The sequence below is a fragment of the Equus quagga genome, chromosome 21 (assembly GCF_021613505.1).
Source record: "Equus quagga isolate Etosha38 chromosome 21, UCLA_HA_Equagga_1.0, whole genome shotgun sequence".
Taxonomy (NCBI): domain Eukaryota; kingdom Metazoa; phylum Chordata; class Mammalia; order Perissodactyla; family Equidae; genus Equus; species Equus quagga.
This window is the reverse complement of record NC_060287.1, coordinates 34,001,644-34,024,182: the sequence shown is the minus strand read 5'-3', so window position 1 is coordinate 34,024,182 and position 22,539 is coordinate 34,001,644. Positions and strand designations below refer to the sequence as shown.

At 42.3% G+C, this 22,539-nt stretch overlaps 1 protein-coding gene across 1 annotated transcript in view; it reads left to right on the top strand.

Moving 5' to 3' along the window:
- The first annotated feature begins 836 nt into the window (after positions 1-836).
- LOC124231528 (transcriptional regulator ERG) overlaps positions 837-22,539 on the top strand; it is a 109,668-nt gene continuing 87,965 nt past the window's right edge. The window contains exon 1 of the mRNA XM_046648332.1: positions 837-961. Within this exon, the coding sequence (XP_046504288.1) occupies positions 944-961 (18 nt within the window). The 5' untranslated portion in view covers positions 837-943. The remainder of the gene's footprint in view (positions 962-22,539) is intronic.

Genomic DNA, 22,539 nt, shown 5'->3' with positions numbered 1-22,539 from the left:
TCAAAACCCTTAATGAGATCTTCACGTGGCATCACCGTGTAGCCAAGCGTTCTATCAGAGGCTGTTTCTGCAGCGTTGATTTTTGTCGGAGTGGGACCAGCTCACTGACCATCTAAAGTGTTTGTAGTAATTTTGGTTATTTTGATTTTAAATAAATACTTGACAACAAGGATCTGACAAGGCTTATTTTTCTCTTTACTTTTCTTGGTTATGGTAGTTCTAGAGTCTTTGCCTTTTCAACTGGTTTATTGCAGAGCCAATAAAAATTACATGTGTTTGGAAGGAAAAAATGAAAGTGTTCTGGAACACTCAAGCCGTTGAATAAACGAAGGTTGTGAAAAATCAGCAAGCAAATGGCTACTATTAAACGTTGTCGTCTATTAACATGAAGTCAGTTGCACCTGCAAAGTTTCCTTTAAGGACAAAGGAGCCGCAATTGGGGGGGCTCAAGTCTTGTGTCCCAGTTATGTGGGAGATCCAGGGAGATGAAGGCCGAGAAGGCCCGGTGCCCGCTGTCGGGTGCCCTCAACGCCCGAGATTCTTGCAGCGCATGTGAAACCGTGCGGAGTCCCGCCACATCTGTATCCTGACTTGGTGCAGCGTGTCACACGGCGGCACACCGGGTCACACCTGCTGTGGCAGTCCCAGGCAATTGATGCCTTTTTTTTTTTTAATTAAAAAAAAAAAATCTCCTGGCTTCATATCATCAAGAAAAACAACATTGTTTTCAGGGTCTCTTATCTCTCCACTCCCAAATATCCTGTTTCTTCGGGCTGGGCGGCCAGGACCAATAGAAAGCTCTTCCTGCCATTGGCTGACTTCATTTCCCAGACCTCGCACAATCTCATCCGCTCTAAACAACCTCATCAAAACTACTTTCTGGTCAGAGAGAAGCAATAATTATTATTAACATTTATTAACGATCAATAAACTTGATTGCATTATGGCCAGCACTATCAAGGTAAGGAAAGGATTCCTTTCATTTGACAAAATCTTGCGTTCGTTACTCTTTTCTTTGGTTTCCTTTATCAAGGCAGATAAGTTAGGATTGGGCAACACCCCCACTGCCACAATAGAGGACAACAAGATTTCCTTTGCACTGCCTAGTAAATTTCCTTTTTCCTACTCCAACCATCCGCAAGGCTTAAAAACTTCAAACTCAGAAAAAAATTGGGGTTTCTAAATTCACTGTTGAGTGCTGTGGATGACTTTTGCAAAGGCTTTTCGGAGTGCTTCTGAATTTTCATATTCTTTAACTATCCCTAACGGTGCCTGGATGCGTATCTGCTAGAAGGCAATGGACGTGGAGAGGTTGGAGGGTAGGGTCAAAGGAAAAGATGGGCTTGTAAATGTGGAACTTTCGGCGGCTCTTGAATGACTCCTTAGCCTCAGGGATGCGAGCCAGTCCCAGTGGAAATGAAGAGATACCCGGCAGCGGCTGTTGGTCATGGGACATGCAAATGTTGGCTTGATTCTTGGATCCTTCATGCCGAGAACGGAGCGTTCTCATAACTCAAATGGTGGTAATTCGATTTGTTCGGTTATGTATTTGTCTATAATAAAATACCTACTCTGTGCGCTGTGAGTAAGCTTTCTTCCTCGTGGTGGTTGGTTTGTGGGAATTGGAGAGCAATGGCCTGTCGGTTCTCTGTGCTCTGGGGTGTGTGGTCTGATGTGTTTTTCTTGCAAATGTTTCTAGTAGATTGCATATCGAGATTAACGTGGAGGTAAATCTGTATAGGTGGTAATCTAAATGTGGCTTAACTCCTGGAAGTTAACAAGGAAGAAACCTGACAATTTAATGGTTAGTGCAAGTCCGCAGGAAAGTCCGTGAAGTGGTGGTCTGTTCAAATATTTTCAAGGCCACCATGCCTTGGTGACATTTGTAGAAATGAGAAAAATCAGCAGCAAGAACAGATACTGAAAGGAGGAAAATCAGTTTTATTGGGCACTTGTCTTTAGTTTTGCTGCGTGTAAGTGGGAAGCGTTTGCTTGTGTTCTCATCGAGGGTTTTGGTTCATTGGAAGCTCATGAAAATGGAAGTTGCCCAGAATTGGGCTAAGGCATTTTCAAAAATCCTCCTCGGTTTGGTGTTTATATAATTTGAAGTATTTGAATTAGAGGATTTGATGAACACCCGCCGTGTAAACGAGGTTTCAGGAGTTCTGTTCAGTTTTTATTTCCCAAGGTATTTTATTTTATTTCTCAAGGTATGTTCAATAATATATATATAAAAAAAATTCAAGGCTCAAAGACTTTCACCTTATAGAGGTTTTTCTTTCTTTGGCTTCAAGGCTTGTTTAAGATATAACTATCGTCACAAGGAATTTTAAAATTGGGGATTTGAAATGCTTGACTTTCAGCTATATGGGCAGAATTTATTTGATTTTATAACTCAAAATGCTACCCTTTTTATTCTTATTTTCACCCTTAATTATGTCCCTATTGCCTAGCATAGCAATGAAATAAAATATTCTTCGTAAATTTTGAATACCGTCAGTACAAATTTATGTATGTGTGTCTGTATGTTTCAAAAAAGAAATCAGTGTATTGTAGGACACTGAAATAACAAGTCACATTTTAGAATGTGGGATACATTTTGCAAAACATACAAATGTGTTATACTGTTTAATTTAGAATATACATTTCTGAAGATAGGGTGCTGTTTTTGGAGCTTGAATGTTTTGTGACTTTCAGAATAAATTTTGGGAAATAGTTTCCACTCGTCTAGGATACTGTGCTTGATTTCACATTTTATTACACTGCCCCATATGTATATTGTATATATCGCAAGTGAACTTTTAAAATGACTTCACGTGAATGCTTTTTAATCCTCTGTTAAAACAAAGTAGCCCCTCTTTATAAGTAACTTCCTTTGAGTCGTGCTCTGTTCGGCTTCCTGGGTAAAGTAATGAGATGACTTTATAGACTTGTTTATAGAGTGGAGAAGGAGGCCTGAGTCTGTTGACTACAGTTTTAATTATGTTAGTGCAAAGCTCAAATTAGCATAGGGAAAATTACAGCTGTCCGTTAGAATTAGGAAACAGCCTGTCATACAGGCAATTTCCAGTCTCAAACGCAATCTGTTTGTTGTTGTTTCAGTAAATAAATCAATTAGTCGATTAAGTATCAGATTTTGAATTTGTTAAGTTGGTACTACACTTCAGAGTAGGGTCTTTTTTTTTTTTGCATTAATATTTATAAGACACTCTGAGGCACTATGAAAAACTAGATGTTTTTATCCTGTCTTTGTGATTCTCACCATCATTTTCCCTTGGTATTTTGGAATCGGGAACAGAATGTTTCCATTGGAAGAAGTAAAGGAATTTTAGGAGCTTACATGAGAGTGTCTGTTTATCTCCAAGTGTCCGTGGATTTTAAAATCAGATTAAGAGTTCTAATAAAAACATGTGAGCATCAAGGGTGACGTCCTGTATGCAATTCACAGATCAGTTTTGGTGCTTCCACCTGCTTCTGTGCCATCCGACAATGCTTAACACCCCTCCCCTTCTTCCCCCCAAAACGGCACGGTGTTTGCTTGTAGATTCCAAGGAGCCTGGAAACTGATTGTGCTGCGTTAGGACTTCTAATGCAACCTCCCCAAGACTTCCCTGATCCTTTTATTAGGCCATGGGCCACTTGGGGAGTCTAATGAAGCCTACAGTCCTTTCTCAGAATAATGCCTTTAAATGCATAAGATGCAACACATAGACTGACAAGGAAAGCTAATTCTAGTGAAATAACAATTCTCTCCTCAGGCTCCTTCCGTGGTCCATGAACCCCAGGTTACAACCCCTGATGCTAGAGTTTAAAGTTCTTCAGTCTTTAAAATGGGGATGTGGGACTTTCCTTTATCACAGAGATCTGACCCTGAAAGGACCAGGAGGGAGCACGCTGCAGACAGCAGCTTCGTGGAAAGCATCTTAGAATCTGATAGGATTGGAAATTTACTAACAAGGCTTGATGAGGGAGCGCACTGTTACTGTTTCAATTAACTATTGAAAGAAGTTCCTTTCCTTGACTGAACAGAGGTTGGAGAGTTTGATGATAATTGAAACATGAAGTATTAATTTAAAAACATAGAGTTTGTTTTGTATGTTTCATGCCTCGCACATAGCAGGCACTCGCTATTTGCGATCCTGTGTGAAGAAAACATTGAAAAATGAGGATTATATGAAGAAAGTCCATCTCCTCATAGGATTTTGATGGGTGTGGTTAATGAGTTTAATAGCTCCAGGTGTATGATTTTTCATCAACCCACTGGCTTACGTGGAATAAGAATTGTTTGATTCCCTGTTACTGTGGGGGGATTCCGTGACTCTGTCACGGTGGGAGGAATATAAGATGTAAAATGCTGCTGTCCTGCCATGTAAATACCTCATCGCCGGAGTGGGCCCTGATCTTCTGTCCTTTCCTAAAAGTGGAATCACAGGGCACTATCTTCACATGAATTGCTGCTTGTATTGGTGAGTGGCTCTGGGACACAGTTTGCTTTCTAGAATGCCCCACCCTTCTCCCTAGCTCTCTCTGTGTGTGCGCACTCCTGCCCACTGGGCACCCTGACTCAGCGACCCTGGAAAGGAGAATTGGGAATGACAGAATTTGTGAATATTTTTTCCTATTAAATACACTTAGGTAGGACTGCAATGCTCTCAGAGAAAGTTCTGAAAACCTGAACCATTTCTTAATTATCTAAGCTTCCTTTAAAGTGACTATTTTATTTAAAAAAATGTTTTTTGCAAAACTGACTTTTATTTTTTTTAAAAAATCCACAAAAGGACACATACCTATGCTTGTTAATGTCTCTTGAAAAAAGCATATATAAAAATAAAGTAAATAAAGCAATCATTGCTGATGCCTTCAGGAAAATATTACTTTTGTGTTTAGAACTTCAGAGTAAGATTTCCCTCTGTGGGGGTGGAGAGTCAAAGTAGAAAATTCCGCTTTGGCATGCCAATTACTTGGCAGATGTGTTGATTTAATGGCTGATGCAGGAGAGAATCATGGCAGAGGAAGCCATGGGAAAGCCAGGAGTTGCTCAGAAGTGTAAGATCTCCAGGCCTTTCCAGTGTCGGGAGCACACTCTGCTCTGGCAGCATCTTCTCTTCAAGGCTAGGGAAGCCCTCCGAGGCCGCAGGGAACCCATTGCCGCCTCTTGTCCCGACAGGATGGAGAACAGCTGTCCTCTGCCTCGGGGATGCTGTCAGATTGCCCCTGAGATTTCTTTTCTTGTGTAATCGGCCACAGACACACCTGTATTTGAATCCTTACTCCTCAAGTGAGTGTAGGCAAGGGACCTAACGTGTCTGACCTCAGTTTCCTCCCCTGGAAAATGGCATTCTCGTGGCCATCCTTGTAGATGGTGCAAGTTAAGTTCTGTAGGGCCTCTAGTCTGTGCTCAAAGAAATGGCAGACGCCATCACATAACCCAAATTGATTTAACCTTTCCTAATGAATTGCACTGTCTTTCTAGCCCTGCTCTGAATTCTCTGTGTTTGAAGTTACTCTGCTTCAGTGGAAGCCCAGGGCCACACGGACTCTGTTCTGATGCTTTCGAAGAGAGAGGGGGAATCACAGGGTCTCTTCTACGGGTTCACACTGTGGCCTCCCACACCAGGGCAGGACACACCTGCGCTTGGGGGCAACAAGCCAAGAGAGGTCAGGAGGAGGGAGCCGACCCTTCCTCCTGATAAGGATGTAGCAGGGCAGGGGCCAAACACAGGGGCAGACGGAGCAGCCAGGGAGTCGCTGGAGGCCAGGTTGGTTGGAGGGTTGGTTCAGTTCTGTTCTGACGGCATAGGCTGGTGGCTCTGTTGCCATAGGAGGGCAGGGGCCTGCAAAGCATCTTGCTCCTGAGGACATAAGAACGGGGAGACTGGAACACCTTCACTGCTCTATAATCTCATTAATTTTGAAAAATGAATCTTGTTTTCTTGTACAAATTTATAGTAATAAACATTCTCATTGTAGAGAAAATGAAAAAAAATCATTATCAAGTCCATGTAAATTTCTCCTAATCCCAATGAGCCAGAGAGAATTACTAACATTTCGTGTGTGTCTTCCTATTGTACGTTTCTGTCTGTCTTTCTCTCTATCTTTTCTCATTGACATTGTTTTACAGACATTTCCCCATGTCACTAAAAAGTTTTGATAAGCAGATTTTTTTTGCTTAATTTGATTCTGTTTAAAATAAGTGTTATAATTTATATGACCAATATCCTGTGGTAGGAAATAATACTGCTTTCGATTTTTCACTAATTACATTGCAATGCACCCTCTGTCTAATTTTTTGTAAATTCACTTTATTAGTATTGGTGCTTAGAAAAGGAATTATTGGACCAATGAGTATACGTATTTTTAAAGTCTCTACCAAATGTAAATATTTGCCAATTTAAAAAAAATGACCAGTTTACCCCAGAAGGATTGTCCCCATTTTCACTTCATCTAGCTGTAGATGAGGTCAGTTCCACTGCACTCATAGCAACTCTGAATGTTTTACTCTTTGAATCTTTGCCATTCTAACAGGCAAAAATGGAATCTCATTTTTATTTGTCTTTCCTTAATTATAGTATTTCATTACTTTTTTTTTTTTTTGCTGTGAACGTATTTTAGCTGGTGGCCACTGTGACCTTTGAATCTTTTTCTTCTTCACATTTCATTCCCTGTTCGATCAAACTTATTTCCCACTTATTTCTCCTAATGCCCTTGGCTGAGGCATGTTTTATGAAGTTTAAGATCATTCCTCATTCTGTCCACTCTCTCATGCTTCCTTTTCTCTCGTCAGCACATTCTCCCAGCTTTGCTTGTGTTCGTGAGTGTGACTACTCTGTGAATACTTTATATATATCTACGTAAGCCAGAGAACCTGCTTTTAGTATAGTCTCTGCGTCTCTTTTCTGTCCTTGACAGTGACTGACAAAATGCAGGGGTTCAATAAATATTTGTTAAGAAAATAAATTTTACCTCAAATCGTTTAAAGTCATAAAGAGAAAGTTATCAGGGTAATAGAATTGTTATTGTAGATTTTAACTAGAAGTCGTATTTCTTTAGAGAGATGTCTCCTACTCAAATAAAAATTAATTAAATTGATGTTTAAAAGAGCATAGAAGAACATTTTTAAAGGGTAGCTGTTTTATCGTGAATTCATAATCCAAATTAACGTCATCCTTCCTAAGTGCCAGGCCCTGTGCTGGGCTCTGACACTATCTCGGGTGATGCTCACCAAAACCTGCCTACTGTTGATTTTTGTCCAGATAAGGACAAAAAGGAGGGTTAGAGAGGCTAGGAAACTCGCTCAAGTCACACAAATCTATTTGTTTCCCCTCAATTTATCATCAGACGACCTCTCTTTTCCTGATATTTGCCCTAGGCCCAAATATTAAAATGCTGTGCCAAAAAAATGATGTAAATAAATGATATAGCAATATGTTACATAATTGAATAATGAACATTATTATAACTGGCTAATTTATGTTACTATTCTTTATGAAAAACCCCATAGGCCACAGTTATAATACTCTCGGTAACTACTTAAGATAAAGGGCCAGAGAATTCACAAGCTAAAACTCTAGCACCCAATTCTATATTTACTTGGTGACAAGAATTCTGTCCATATTTGGCAATATCCAAGGGGCAGCGGTTCCAGAGTCCAGATCAGCTGCTGATTTAACTTTCCTCATCCCAAGTATCAACTTCCTCGCTCTCGTCTTGGCATCAATCATGAAAAGGCAGCTCAGAGTTTTCCATCAGGCCTTACCAAGTCTTTCAGTAGGGGTGTTTATGGAATTAAGCTCTGGGAAGAATGATAATCTGCTGCTGTGCACAGATAAGTGCGGAGACATTTAGAAAAGAAATGCCAAGGCCAGGCAAAAGTATTTATTTTTAAAGCCACATCATAATCCAATCATAACATTAACGTCAGGGCTGTAACTTCAAACGCTTTTGTTCGAGACAACGCGTGTCAAATTCTAGAGGATATAATAAAGAACATTTATAATATATCGTGCGAAGAAACTGCCCTGTTGAGTTTAACACAGTCGCCTTCAAATCTACCTTGACGATTTAACATCTCTCTTTCCTTTATAAAATTACAGTATAGCAAACTGATTTTTTTTTTCATTTAGCAAATATTAACACTGAAGAGAGAACCTTGCTCCCCATCACCCCCATTCACATTCTCCCAAGGCTGTTAATTCAAATCATCCGTCAATAACGAGTTCATCATCCTGTTCCCTTCAGGTCCCATTGGGTCTTATTGAGTTTTATTTTTTAAAGTTAATCGTATGCGTGTGATGCTCACCTTTGAGGAAGAGGAAACTGTTGAAACAACACTTTAGAATTTGTCAACACAATTAGTTTGTGTCTCAATTTAAGGGAGATTTCCCAAGACATTGCTCCAAGTTAAAAAAAAAAAAAAATGTGTGTGGTTTGGCATTGCGAAGTCCTCTTTGGAGCTGTGTTGTGTGTGTGTGTTACCTGACATTCAAGAGAACATCAAAAGTGTCTGAGTTAAATAGAACAAGCACACCCTGTATTTATCTTACGCCCAGGGAGGGACTTGATACTGTATTTCTTCATGACATCCTTAAAATAGCCCCTGTGGGGAAAGGATTGTTCTTATCTTGCTTGCAAGGAAAGGGAGGCATAGACGCAGGGGCTGGTGAGGGGAAGTGGAAAGAGGCTGGCCTGGGAGATGTGCTGGAGCTTTGCTTTGACGCTGTGGGACCTCAGCAGGTGAATTCACCTCTCCTGGCCTTCGTTCCTTCTTGGGGAAGATGGAAATTGTCTTCCTGGCATTTCACCCTTGACAAGCCGCTTTACCTCAGGACGCCTGGGTAGCACCATCTGTAAAAGGGGGTGACAAGTTTCTACATCACAGGGGCGTGGTGAGATTAAACAAGTTGGAGCTGTACTGAGCGCATAGGAGCTACTTAATACACGTTAGCTAATTTTAGTATTCGTTCGAGTCTAATAAATTTTCCTTCTAAAATCAGGAAATCCAGGAACGGTATTTTTTTTTCTTTTTTCAATCTGTACAACAGTTTGTGAATTAAAAATTTTTTTCAAGTAGCCAATTTTCCTCTAACATGTTCTTTTCTCTTTATTACGAAATAAAAACCCTTCCAGAACAGTGAGTTCTCAGTTATTCACAGCACTTTATCTGCGTTGGAGATGGCTTAAAACGGTGCTGGGCAACGCTGGCCGTTGAGTTTGCTGGAGCCAGTGTGCAGCCAGTCCTTGGGAAGGTATTCGAGGCCTTGTTACGTCTGCTTCTCTCTATGCCTCTCGCTCTTGGCTTCCTTCTCGCCTCTTTTTCCCTCTTCACATTAGCTAACAACCCAACAGGAGGTTTTAAAAACATAAAGAGCAAGAAGAATAACGAGGAGGATCTTCCTGAACATCTCGAATGCTCAGGGCTTCTTCTTGGACCTGCTTCCATTCACTCCACACTGCCTCTCACAGATACTCCATCCTTCTCTCAGCCTAGGAATTCTGGGGCATCTCTCATCCCAGGAAATCTGGGACAGTGCGGGCTCACAAGACTTTAATCTGGGATAAAAGAATAAGAGAAAATTGACAGGAGGCTCTGCCTGTCTCCAGTAGAAATTATCAAAAAGCAGCAGCCACACAACTCCTTTTGATTTCAATCTTTAACTTCGTCTTGTGTGAACTCCTAGTGCTAGAAGCATATTTATATTCACATATAAAATAAGAATATTGTCCCAGGTCAAACACAAGTGACTTTCTGAATTATCCTTTTCTGCCAATTTGGGTTAACATAGATGGTCTTGTTGACTTCACCTGTTAAGCCAAGGACCACGACCTCCGTTAAGCCTGTGTTAAGCTTAAAGGAAGAGAAAAACAGTTGACTCTGTTAGAATAGCATCCCAGAGAAGAAAGCCCACCTCTGCGTCTTGGGCACCCCTGACAGAGTACCTTCTGTTCTATGCAAAAAGCTGTTCCCATTGACTCACTCCCTCCTGGAGGCACAATCAGATTGCAGACAGTTTGGATAAGAAGCTGGTTGTGAAATAAGCACACATATATTTTTTTAAGCCTTGTTCTTTAGAGATGGAAAACATCTTTTTTTAGATCGCATGTTTACTGCTTTGGTAAACAGTAAAATGCTGCTGCAGCAATTACCTTGAGGATAAAGAGTTTGTAGACAGATACTTCCTGCGTTCACTTCCTACCCAGATAGCCAGGCCAACCAGCGACGCACTGGTGCAGGAAGGGCTCGCAGGGGAAGCTTCCTCTGCAAGTGCCTGGCTTGTTGTTCGTTATCTTCTCTCCAAGGGGGAAGAAGCCTGTTGCTACAGGTTTTCTGGCAGGATTCTCTGTCTTGAAGTAGGTGAAAATAGGATGTTTCTAAAGTAATGGTATGAGTCCCTTGTTCTCATTCTTGGTCTTGCCTGCTTGCTGGTTTTTACAGAGAAGAGTGTAACTAGACGAGACATGTCCACGAGTAAGACATGTGCCCTGCAGGCACCCCAGTCTCCTTCGAGTCATGGAAAAGGATGCGTGAGTCTGCTTTTGTACTTGTTGGAAAATAAGCCTCTTTGAGATTCAGTTGAAGGTGTGTTCTGGGTTACTTAGTGTAAAGGTCATTTTGGATTTTGCTTTCTTTACTCAAGCAGAGGTCACCAGATTTGGGTACAAAAATCTCAGCGCACAGATTTTTCCCTGTGCTGGTTTTACACCGGTTATTAAATCCAGTGAATGCATTGTTTAGGTCCTTTGAACCAAAGCAAATAAAACCACAACACACAAACATTGAACAATGGGGAGTCATCAATTATCCATCTACAGGATATGTGCTTGCCGACGGGCCCCTTTGTAGGGGAGAAAAATATATCAAGTCAACAAACAGTAACACTGGACAATAAACTAAACAAAATAAATAGCACCTGAAAGCCGCTTAACTCAAGCACTGGCAGAACTCCAAGGAGTGATGTTCACATACTCAAAACATGGAAGTCTACGGCCCCACCCAGATCTTCTACGAGTCCCCAAAATAATCAGAAAACTCCGCTGCCGTGAATTATTGGGTTAAGTCCTGGTAAAGCACCTCCTTTGATCAGAAGCGCCATCAGAAAGTGCCTGTGTGCTTTGCATTGCCGTGGACAAGAGGACAGTGTCCAATACAGATTATTCCTCCCATATGGCATCATAGGGCTTGTTGGCTGCCAGCTGGGGAGGCAGAGACATTATTTGACCCTGAGAAGCTGCCAGATATGGTGAGATGGAGTCACGTCTCATGCAGGTGCTAGTACACGAATATACACCAATGGTTTTATCTACACAGTCACTCAGCACACATATTTTGGTTGCACTGGCATGAAATTGCCCAAAGAGATATTTTCTTCAAGGCTCATTTGTTTGTATACTTTTGCTTTTATACCTAATGGCAGACGCTGTAAACTCAGGATCCTCCTGTTTGAAGGAAGGCTGCTTTCTACCCCAGCACCTTTATTGTCCCGCTCTGTTACCTTAGAGTGAAACTCCGGGAGGCATCTCCCAGCATGCTTCCTTCCAGATGCTCCCCCCATCACTTCTGCTTCTTTGCAAAATGACTTCTCTGATCGCCTGAGTCTGTATCGGTTCCGGTGCCATGGAATCTCGGTTGTGTGATGCTGTGCAGGACCGTACAGCAGATAGCCTCATCTTTGATGCCTGCTGGAGTGGCAGCCCCATTGGCATCCTCTCTGAAAATCACCGCTGCCTGGCTGAGCACTGGGGTCGGTTTGGTTTGGTTTTCTTCAGCCTAAAGTGAATACAGTTTCAATATGTCCATTGAATGACATACTGTTCAAACAACAGCAACCACGGTAATAAAAGCTTTGTCCTTTTCCCCCATTTCAAAAACAATTATTGTAGGAGTTTAGAAAATAAGATTAAAATAAAATAATTGACATTATGTAGTCAAGGGTCTGTTAGGACTTGATTCTTTTTGGATGTTTTGGTCTTTTTTTCCATTCACATATTCTTTAAAAAGAATAATAAAATGTGAGAAATTAAACTCACTTTTAATAGTCTTTTTCTGCTTACTTCCTGATCTCCAGGATAGTGAGGAAAAGAGGACTAAAGGCTGAACTTTCTTTTTTTTTTTTAAAGATTGGCACCTGAGCTAACATCCGTTGCCAATCTTCTGTTTTTTCTTCTTCTTCTCCTCAAAGCCCCCCAGTACATAGTTGTATATTCTAGTTGTAAGTCCCTCCGGTTGTGTTATGTGGGACGCCACTCAGCGTGGCCTGATGAGTGGTGTCATGTCCGCGCCCAGGATCCGAACCGGTGAAACCCTGGGCCACCGAAGCGGAGTGTGCGAACTTAACCACTCAGCTACCGGACCAGCCCCAGGGCTGAACTTTCTTTGACCCCTTTTAGTGATTAAGGTGCTATGTCCCTTCCTAAGGACCCGGTTTCTTACTATGGAGCGGAGCCACACAGCCTGGGAGCAGCTCCTTGTTCCACCACGCCCTGGCACGGTGGCTTTGCTTTATTGTGCCTCGGTTTCCTCGTCTGTGGAATGGGTGCAGTAATGATACTCACACCTGCTTCTTGGCGACGGTGCAAGGATTAAACAACTTAATGCAAGTACCTGCTTTGAGCAGTAATGTGCTTTGGTGTGCAAAAAATGACAGCTGCCATGAGCTCTTTTTGGTTACTTATCCCAGTCTCATTCTTACTATTTAATTTACTCTCATATCTTATTTGCTTTTTCTGAAGTAATCAATTCTTGATTGTGTTTGTTTCTAGTGTTTGTCTTTTGAAAGGAATCCTCCGATCCACTTTGGGTTTTTATAGCTCCTTCTAAAGAGATGAATGTATTCCCCTGTATGTTATTTACTTCTTTCTCATGCTGTTCCTTTGAGAATAGTAGAGAAAGCATAATAGAGTCACCATTGGGAGTCTATTTAGTGGTTCAAGCAACATGTTAACCAAACTTTCAGCAGCTGCACTCAGCTGCATTTTCCTGAGCCCAGAAAATCAATAGTTTTTGTTTTTGTTTTTGTTTTTGTTTTTGGCAAGAAAGATTGGCCCTGAGCTAACATCTGTTGCCAGTCTTCCTTGTTTTTACTTGAGGAAGATTGATCCAGAGCTAACATCTGTGCCGACCTTCCTCTACTTTTTGTATGTGGGATGCTGCCACAGCGTGACGACGAGCGTTGTAGGTCCACACCCAGGATCTGAACCTGTGAACCTCAGACTGTCAAAGCAGAGCGCATGAACCTAACCACTACGCCATCTGGCTGGCCCCCTGAAAATCAATAGTTTTGGGGATCTGAAGGAAAACCAAGATAGAAGACTACATGTTGTTCGCTGTGCTCTCCCTAGCCTTTTCTGGTCTGTGGAGTGGTCCTAGAATGGAAGGAGTCAAGTACTATTTTGTACAACTATAGCTGGCACATTCTTTAGAGGAGATGGGGCATCTACTAAATTATCATGTTGCCAGTTAATGTCCATGATTAGGGACCGAGGGAACCTCGATGAAGACTAGAAACTCTCCACACCGGTTATTAAAGTTCAGTCCTCTGTGCCTTAAGTTATGCAGCTGTCGTCCTGTGATCTTTGATCTGTGCTGACCATGCCTAGTAAGAAGAAGGCCTTCCATAAATGTCTATCTGATAAATATTCAATAAGTGAATGAATATCTGCCTGGATGATAAATGCATGAGTGCGTGCATTAATTAGTGAGGCGATACCTGATAACTTGTCATAGAGAATTAATTCATTTAATTCAGTGAGCAATAACTGACTTCCTCTTGTATGCAAAGCTCGTGTTAGTTGCCCCTAGAGGTTATGAGAGAATTTGTGATTTGATCAGAAGACAGAATTATTTCTATGTCTTGGGACCGATGTCTTGTATGCCCCGTGTCACATTCAGATGCCTAGTGTTAGACATACGTGTGTGTGACCTAAAGAGCCTGTGTGTGATTGAGAAGGTGCCGATCGTGGGGCTGCCCAGAACCGAAGTGGGTTTTGAACAGCTGTGAGCACGTGCCTGATAAGTGCCTGCTGTCTCTGCTGGGCCGTGGTTGGAGATCCTTTCCACTTGAGACATAAAAGCAGAAATACAGTCCTCAGAGCCTGCATTTTGTTCCATGACAGTTGTCTGGATGAGGCAAAACTGAGCAACACTTTTGCATTTACTGAGAGGCCACAGCTACCAGTGTTTATAGACCCAGGGTTTGTATCAAATCATCTAAATATGCAATTGTTACAATCCGTTATACAAAAGTCTTTCTGGGCACAAAGTAATGAATAGTTGTATTTAATGGACTATGATGGGCACTATTCGTTTTTCTTCTTCTGTTACTGTAATCACTCCTTTGAAATTCCAATGAAGCTGTAACTTAATCTTTGAAACGCGTATGCTGGTGTCCAACGTGCTGGTTCACACTGAGGGCCTCCGTATTCCTTGGTGAATCAGGCAGCTCTCACAGGACTGTAATTATTATGTAAATGGCATCTTCAATGGCTATGATGCGGTAGAACATTTCCATAAATAGCTAAGTTTTTTGTATTCAATTGTAAGATAATCTGCTTATAATAAAGATTAATAGTGATTAACAACCAATTTATTTAAGACAGATAATGAAATTGGATTTCCTACTGAAATTTTAAGTTTAGCAAACATATTATTTAACTTAATGAGCCTCACTGGTCAAAGTATTATATAGAAGCCAAGGAAAACGTGATCTTTCGTAAAACCTAAAGTGTTCTGTTATCTCGGTAAGATTGTTTTTATGAACTGTTTTCCAATCTAATAATTTAAGAACTTGGCTCCCCGTTGTTTCCCCGGTGCCTCGCACAATGCTTGGCATATGAAGTGCTGCCCCATGAATATTTGCTGAATGGATGAATATGTGTAAATAAATAAATGATCACATGCATATTGAAATCTTTCCCCGAGTCAAGCGGGTCCTTGGCAGTGTATGTGATTAGAAGAAATCTGACTTGGTCCTTCTCCTAGCAAAAACTATAATCTAGTTTTTAAGGAGTCGAAGAAAAGGAAACAACTTTTACTTAGGAGTCAAAAAGTTGGAAGAAACTTGATTGGTTATCTGGGAGTTTAGTGTTTCTCAACCCAATTACAGTCTGGGTCAGTCAGCTCTTAATTGCTTTTGGGATAATTAAAAGGAACTTCTAAGAGAACTAGAATTTTGTTGGAGAGAGAATATATATGAAGAAATCATAATTTGACTAATCTGCCCACAAATGTTGGTTGAAAAGCATACTAAAGAATTAGATTTTGGGGCCGGCCCGATGGCGCAGTGGTTAAGTGTGCGCATTTCGCTTTGGCCGCCCGGGGTTCACCGGTTCGGATCCCGGGTGTGGACATGGCACCACTTGGTCAGCCATGCTGTGACAGGCGTCCCACATATAAAGTAGAGGAAGATGGGCATGGATGTTAGCTCAGGGCCAGTCTTCCTCAGCAAAAAGAGGAGGATTGGCAGCAGATGTTAGCTCAGGGCTAATCTTCCTCAAAAAACAAAAAAGAAAAAGAAAAGAAATAGATTTTTAATTTCCATTGTGTTTTTTTTAACTTCTAACATTATTTTCAAACAAATAGAACTTTGAGAGTTTTAAAGATGTTTGTCCAAATATCTCCCACATGATAATGACTTTCATTAGAATGTGAACCAGACAGTTTTCCCCCATATTTTCCTAAGCAGAAGAATTAAGATGCGGTTGGACAGAAGAGTCTACATGAAAAGTTTTGCAAAATTAGTATTATTCCGAAAAATTCAGCCTTTCTAGTTGCTGTTACCAAGGAGTTACCTAATTCTTGGCATAATCTGGAGCACTTTTAAAGCTTCACTAACTCTACAAGGCAAATAGCGAGCCAGATGATGCCCGAAAATGGCAAGATTTTGGTTAAAAACAGGATCCACAGGTAGTATATTAGTTTCCTTGGGCTGACGTAATGAATTACCACAATTGGGTGGCTTCAAACAACTGAATTTTATTATCTCGAAGTTTAGGAGGCCAGACGTCCAACCTCAAGGTGTTGGCAGGGTTGGTTCCTTCTGGAGCTGCTGAGGGAGAATCCTTTCCGTGCCTCTCTCCCAGCTATTGGCGGTTGCCCACAATCCTTGCTTTCCTTGGATTGTAGACATGGCACTCCAGTCTCCACCCTTGTCTCCACATCACCTTCTTCTCTGGGTCTCTGTCTCTCCTTTTTGGTTTCTTATAAGGATGCTCTCACTGGATTTAGGGTCTTCCCTAATCTAGTGTGATCTCCTCTTAGTACTTATCTTAATTACATCTGCAAAGACCCTGTTTCTAACAAGGTCACATTCTGACGTTCTCAGTGGACATGGCGGGGCACGATTCAACCCACTACAGGTAGGAAGGAGACAAAGTAGTTTGAAGGATGGCAGCTTCTCTTCTGCATGTTGCTGGCGCATTAGAAGAGCAGAGCATCACTCACCGATAATTCCGACCAACTGAGGTGCTGATGCTGGCATTCTCACCTTCACGCTTGTGTACAAGGCACTTTTGTGTAAATGCCATTTTGAAGTGTGTAAAGGAAGTTCGTTTTGTTGAAAAAAGTATACAACTTCATAGCATGAATGTCAGCCATTGCATCTTTAAATCCAGTAGGATGATCAACGTAAAAATCACTGTTAGGCAGAGTGTTTACTCTGCAACTGTTTCAGTTTCACAAGATACCGAGTTTGATGTTGTGGTTTCCCTTATCTCATAATTTTACTTGGTAAATGTCAAGAAGTGCAGCAAGGTTAGTGCAGCCCACATCAGCTCATTGGAGTCACGTGGGGGTTTGCTATTTGGGCAGCCCATCCCCCAAATTCTATCTCCCCAGTCTAGACGAATGGATGAGTGTGCTGTTTACATCTTATATATAAAAAAGATGATTCATGTGGCTTTCTTCACTACTGTCTTCAAGTTGAACCTACACGTTTCTAAGATTGAACTCCTAAAATGATGTCACATACTGTGCTCTTGTCAGACCCTGTGATTTCATTTTTGTCTTCTGTCTTTGATATCTGCTGAGGTGACAGACATAGGGATTTGGGCCCTGGAACAGGAACTGCCCCTAAACATTCTAGTGTTATGTCTTGTGCAATGGACCTGACTCCAAGCAAAAGCACTGGACTTCATCTTATCCACTGACACTGAAGGCTCTGCAAGATTTTCGGGGGAAAGAAATGCAAATTTAAATCAAGAACCAGTCAGGGGCTTTGTCATGTTCTTTGTGGGTCCTTTCTCCTTCAGGCACACCTGATGGTCACTCCAGGATGTAAAGCTGCCCAGCTCAAGTGCCCATAGCCCATCTCCACCTCCTCTCAGGCTAAGTCACCAAAACGCTCCCAATGAATGGGAGAACTGGGCCAGTGGAATCCTCTGCTTGCATCTACCTTGGCTGCAAACATGGGGATGGTATGAATCCCTGTGATGTGGGAGTCAGTCCGACATGCTCTCCTTTCACACGTCCTGCTCTGGAGGGTAAGGACTTTCTTACTCACTGAAGTCAGGAAGAGGTCCTGGGAAGCATACAAATGCCAACCAGGATATTTTGTCCCAGATTGCAGGAACACTTCTCCCTATGATGCACACCCTCTCCCATGCCACTCTGGTACTGTCTGGAGACCAGCGTGAGTGAGGTATACCATGGAAACACAGCCTTGTTGTGTTCAAACACATCCCTGAGGCCTTAAATAGCAATGACTTATCCACTGGAAAAAGAAAAACTGGGTTCAAAGGCGAGATAAGATCTAATGTTGGGGATGGACTATTTGGAAAACCATCTTTGGCCATCAACGAAAACTGGATTAAAATCTTGGGAGAGAGAAATTCGTTTAGAACATGCTAATTGAATGCTTTCATTTTTTTTCTTTTATTATTCTCTCATTGTTTCTAAAAATCTGAGTTACAGTGATACTGGCAGACAGGCTAGTTACATAAAGCATCTATCCCTCAGATTACTTTGTATACGTACTTAAATATTCTTCTGGTCTAAACGCTACAGGTGGGGTATATTGTGCACCCCCATTGGTTTGTGGCCACCTCTAAGGTCCAGGGACCTTATCCTTTATCTATTTGTTGTTAATATCATGTCCGTAAATACAACCCAATGGCTCAGTAAAAACTGATGCTACAGAAAGCCATTGCTCCAGTGATAAGTTAATGGCCTCAGAGATTTCTCTTGAGTGTTGTGAAAGTCTTTTAACTATAAGTTCCCAGTAGGTTCCCTAACCACTCAGTATTTACCTGGGCCGACTTGGTGAGCTCGAGCGGTTACGGCATATACTGATAACGCAAGACCACAGGTTCGCTCCCCATGAAAGCTAATAACTTCTCAGAGATGAAAAAAAAAACAAAATCTCCCTTCTGTGACCACAGGCTGCATCCCTCATGCAAATGCCTGCAGCGGCTGGAAGAGGGGAATTGAGTGAAAGTAGGGGGCCAGCTCAGTGCAAATATTCCCACTGCTGGACGAAAGAAAGAGAAAAGGAAAAAACCCTCAAATTGTGTTCTTATTAGCAGACATGTGTTCCTATTAGCAGACGTGTGTTCCTGCGTGAAAGCAACTATGTTCACCTCCCCTAAAGCTAATGATTTTGTTTAAAAATACCCCGAGTGGTTTTTCAGACTAATAACCTCAGCTGGCTCAAACCGTGCCCAAAGGTACCTGAGTTATTGACAGAGCCGGGACCCACCCTCCTCCCTGGACTTTGTCATCACTGCACATCTGCAGCAAGAGGCGGTTTACGTGGAATTCAAATCTGGTTGTTTAGTCTACAAGGAGGGGGTGCAGGATTCTGTCTCTTTAATGTTTATAACGGTTGGACAGAGCTTGTCGGGTGAAGGTTAATTGCTCTCCACTTTAAGCAGTTGTGTGCCCAGATGGGTTATCAGGGCTGAACACTCGTTACAAGATTAATCTCATTTCCGACAAGACTTCCCTTTCCTTCAACTGATTTTTGCCCAGCCATTGGAGCTGTCATCAGCCGTTAAAAGCAGGGTGGATTGCTCTGGGATATTAATGCTGGTATGCAGCGAAACAATGCACAGCGGTGTCCTATCTCAGGGAACATCTTTAGGAGAGCACATTTCAGGGCTGTTACGAAGGCTGAGGCTCACAAACAGAGGGGACAATTGGGCCACCTAAACCCACGCTCCTGTGAAAAGTCACAAGGCGAATGCAGCTGCCCGGCTCCATGCAGGACCCTGCTCTGACAACACAGGAGGATACTGATGGCTTTGTTAACTTTTAAAGATTAAAAAAAAATAAATAAAATGGTGCTGTGATCAGATCTTCATTCTTAAAGGTCCCGCCTAAGTAGCGAGGAGTTTAGTTGGCTGCATCCACGCTGAAGTCTGTGGCCGTGGGCACCTGTGCTGGGGCTCCTTCAGTTACTTCCTCTGCACGTTTCAGTCTTCTGTTTAATTTCAGGGATTTCAGAGAGATCGTCGTCCCTTGCCTGAAAGCAGGAGGCCGATTTTTCTTTATTTGATAGCAAGTCGCCTCCTTTCTTTGGTTTGTCTCAAGAAATGCCTCCAAGAACATGGCCAAAGAGCGATGTCATTTTGTGCGTTTGAGATTTGGCGTGTGGGAATCCACTCATTCGTTTATTCACTAACGATCAATTGGGCACCCACCATGGCTGTGTTCTGGGGGTACATGAAGCAGGACAGACGGGCTCACGTGGTGCTCTCAATCCAGTGGGGACGGGAGGTTGTGAGAAAGAGAACATGGTGGCACAGTGACGATAGACATAAGAAGTGTGGGGAATGAATATGACAGAGTGTGGTGGGGTGGGGGGTACAGAGGCTCCAGTGTGGATAAGGTCATTGGAGAAGGCCATCAGGCAGATACCCCAAGGAAATGTGAGAACAGGGCTTGGATATCTGTGGGAGAGTGTTGTGGGCCAAGAGGAGCAGCAAGGGCAAAGGCCCTGAGGCAGCGACAGGCTTGGGTGTCTGAGAATAGCAACGTATTTGTGGGGCTGGAGGGGAGAGGGGCTGTGCTTCAGGTGTGGGCGGCACAGCTTCTTGTAGCCTAATTTCTCAGAGGAAGTGGTAAGAAGAGCATCCTACCCTGACAAAGGGGTCCATCCCCTTCAGGTGTAGCCAGGTGCAGTCTTGCACCAGGTCCCTGTCCATTAGGTATGAAAGGCTGGGAAATGCCTTGGCCATGGGGCACTGGTGAGATGGGGGTGCACTTTTTACGAGACCAGATTTTGAGGCCTGGAGAAAAACTTAACTTATGGAGCTTACCTTCCCTTTTCTGGCATCCATCTCTATACATTGCCTCTTTTCATGGGCTTGCTGAGTTTCCCGTCTTCTCCAGTTTCTTATATTTCAAAGTGCGTTTGCAGCCATTTTGATCTGAGGCCATCGGTGCAGAGTGTTCAGTGGTTAAACACACACCGTTTGAAATCAGGCAACTGGGTTGGAATTCTGGCGCTCATTAGCAATATGCTCTGGACAACTTATTTAATTTGCTGAGCCTCAGTTTCCACATCTTTAAAATGGGCATAAAACCTACTTTAAAGGGTTAGTGTGCAGGTTAGATGCATGGATTCACAAAGGCACTTACATAGAGCCTGTCACGTTGCGATCATGTCATTAACGTTAGCTGGTATTATTACGAAGATCCAGCGTTGTCTGTAATGTTTGCCTGACATGGAGCCACCTATTTCACTGAGACAAAGGAGGATAAGTTATCCTTAAGACTAGAGACATTTTTGTTGGTTAGAGACTTCTTCTCACAATGTTTTCTCAAAAAAAAAAAAACAAAACCAAAAAATGATTGAGCTAAGTTTTTTGGTTTCATCCTGTTTCTTTCTTCTGAAAAGAAGGAATAAACAGTCACCACTTTCCATGCAGGCAAGAATCTCATTATTTTTTGGAGTCATTGTAAGAGCAAGTATCTATCTGTCCCACAAACCATCACGTGGCATAATGAGATCTTTAAACCCACAAGAAGCACATGGTTTTCAGGGTAAAAAGCTGAGGAAGGGAAGAGAGGCAGGATGGAAGTTTGAGTCCTTGGTGTGGGGTCTCTTCTGTGCCTGTGATGGATTGTGGGACTGCGGAGTGGAGGATGGACCCCTCCTGGGGACACCTCAGCACTCTGCTGCCCAAGATCTCCCGAGACGAAAAGAAGACCATGTCACCAAAGATGCTTGTCCAACATGTGCATTCAGCGCCATCCCTGAACACCTGCCAAGGTTGCATCGCATGGGCTTCCAGCCTGCGCATGCTTTCTCATTTCTCAGCTTCCCGATGGAGAAATTCATCACTTCCCATCCGAGAGTTCTTCTAAGGAATACACAGCAGGGAGAGCCTTGGGAGGGCGGGGCTGAGAGAACTGACAGGAAATTCTCAGGCTTGACCATTTTTGTGAGTGGATTCCAGGCTGACAATGGGTCTTACCTCTTACGGTTACTCCATTGATGACTCAGACAGCGGCGAGAATTGCCCCTCCCAGATTTCACCGCTATTTATGGGAAGGAAATAGTCCTTAAAAGATAGATTTACTAGTGAGTAAACTTTTAATCATTCTTCTTTAGCCACATTCTCATGCCATCTGAGGAAAAAGTCATTTGGCTCATTTTTCCAACTTTCTTCCTCCTTTGATGTTATATATATATATAAAATATTTGGACTCTTTTAGTTTCAAAATGACCTGCTTTACGTGGGTAGAATGTAAGTGAACTTTAAAACAATATCTCTACCATACATTTAAATACGACTTCATTTCACAAAATAATTGTATCTTCAAACTTCATCTTCCCTCCCACTCCTCCACGTCAGCTCTTTTCTCTGTGGCCACAAAGTGAAGGATATTTCCTCCTGGGCATTTGTAAATGCATCTTAAGTTTTGAAACTCCCAAATTTGAGTCAATTTCCCATACATGAAGACAGGATTAAATTAGAATCATTACTGTTTCACCAGCCTGGTATCTCAAATAATTATATTTTCTTATTAAAAAAAAAAGAAAGAATAGTTTTATATATAGAAGTAAATGTAGGATCATGATAATATTAAAAAAATGGGCTCAGAGTCCCAAAGAACAATGAAAAGCTGAACAAGATAAATGAGGGGATTTGCTGAAGATGAATGATTTCTTGAACCCTCGCGTGCGTAGACAGAGAGTGAATGGTGTCAAGATGGGGCTGAAGCGACTGGAAATCAGATTTAGGAAATGGCTCCATGTGGCTCAGTTCAGTACAGAGTGTACTTGTAGTGTTTCACTGTGCCCGAGACTTATGAAATCTGAGTCATAAATTTACATTTCAGAGGTTATTAGCACCTGCTAATGACTGAGCAGCCACGGGTACAAGGAAAGGGAAAAAATTCAGCTTCCTGGATGCGTCCGACCACAGGTTCAGAGCCCCTTGAAATGATTGCAGTTGAAGCCCTGGGGTCAGGACCTTGACCTTTCCCACCGAGAAGGTCCGTGACCTCCACTCGCCTGCCCTTGTTGAGAAAGAATGAGCTGCATTCTCCTGGCCAGACGCCTGCTCCTGGAGGCTGGGGAGGTGGACCCCATGGAATCCCGC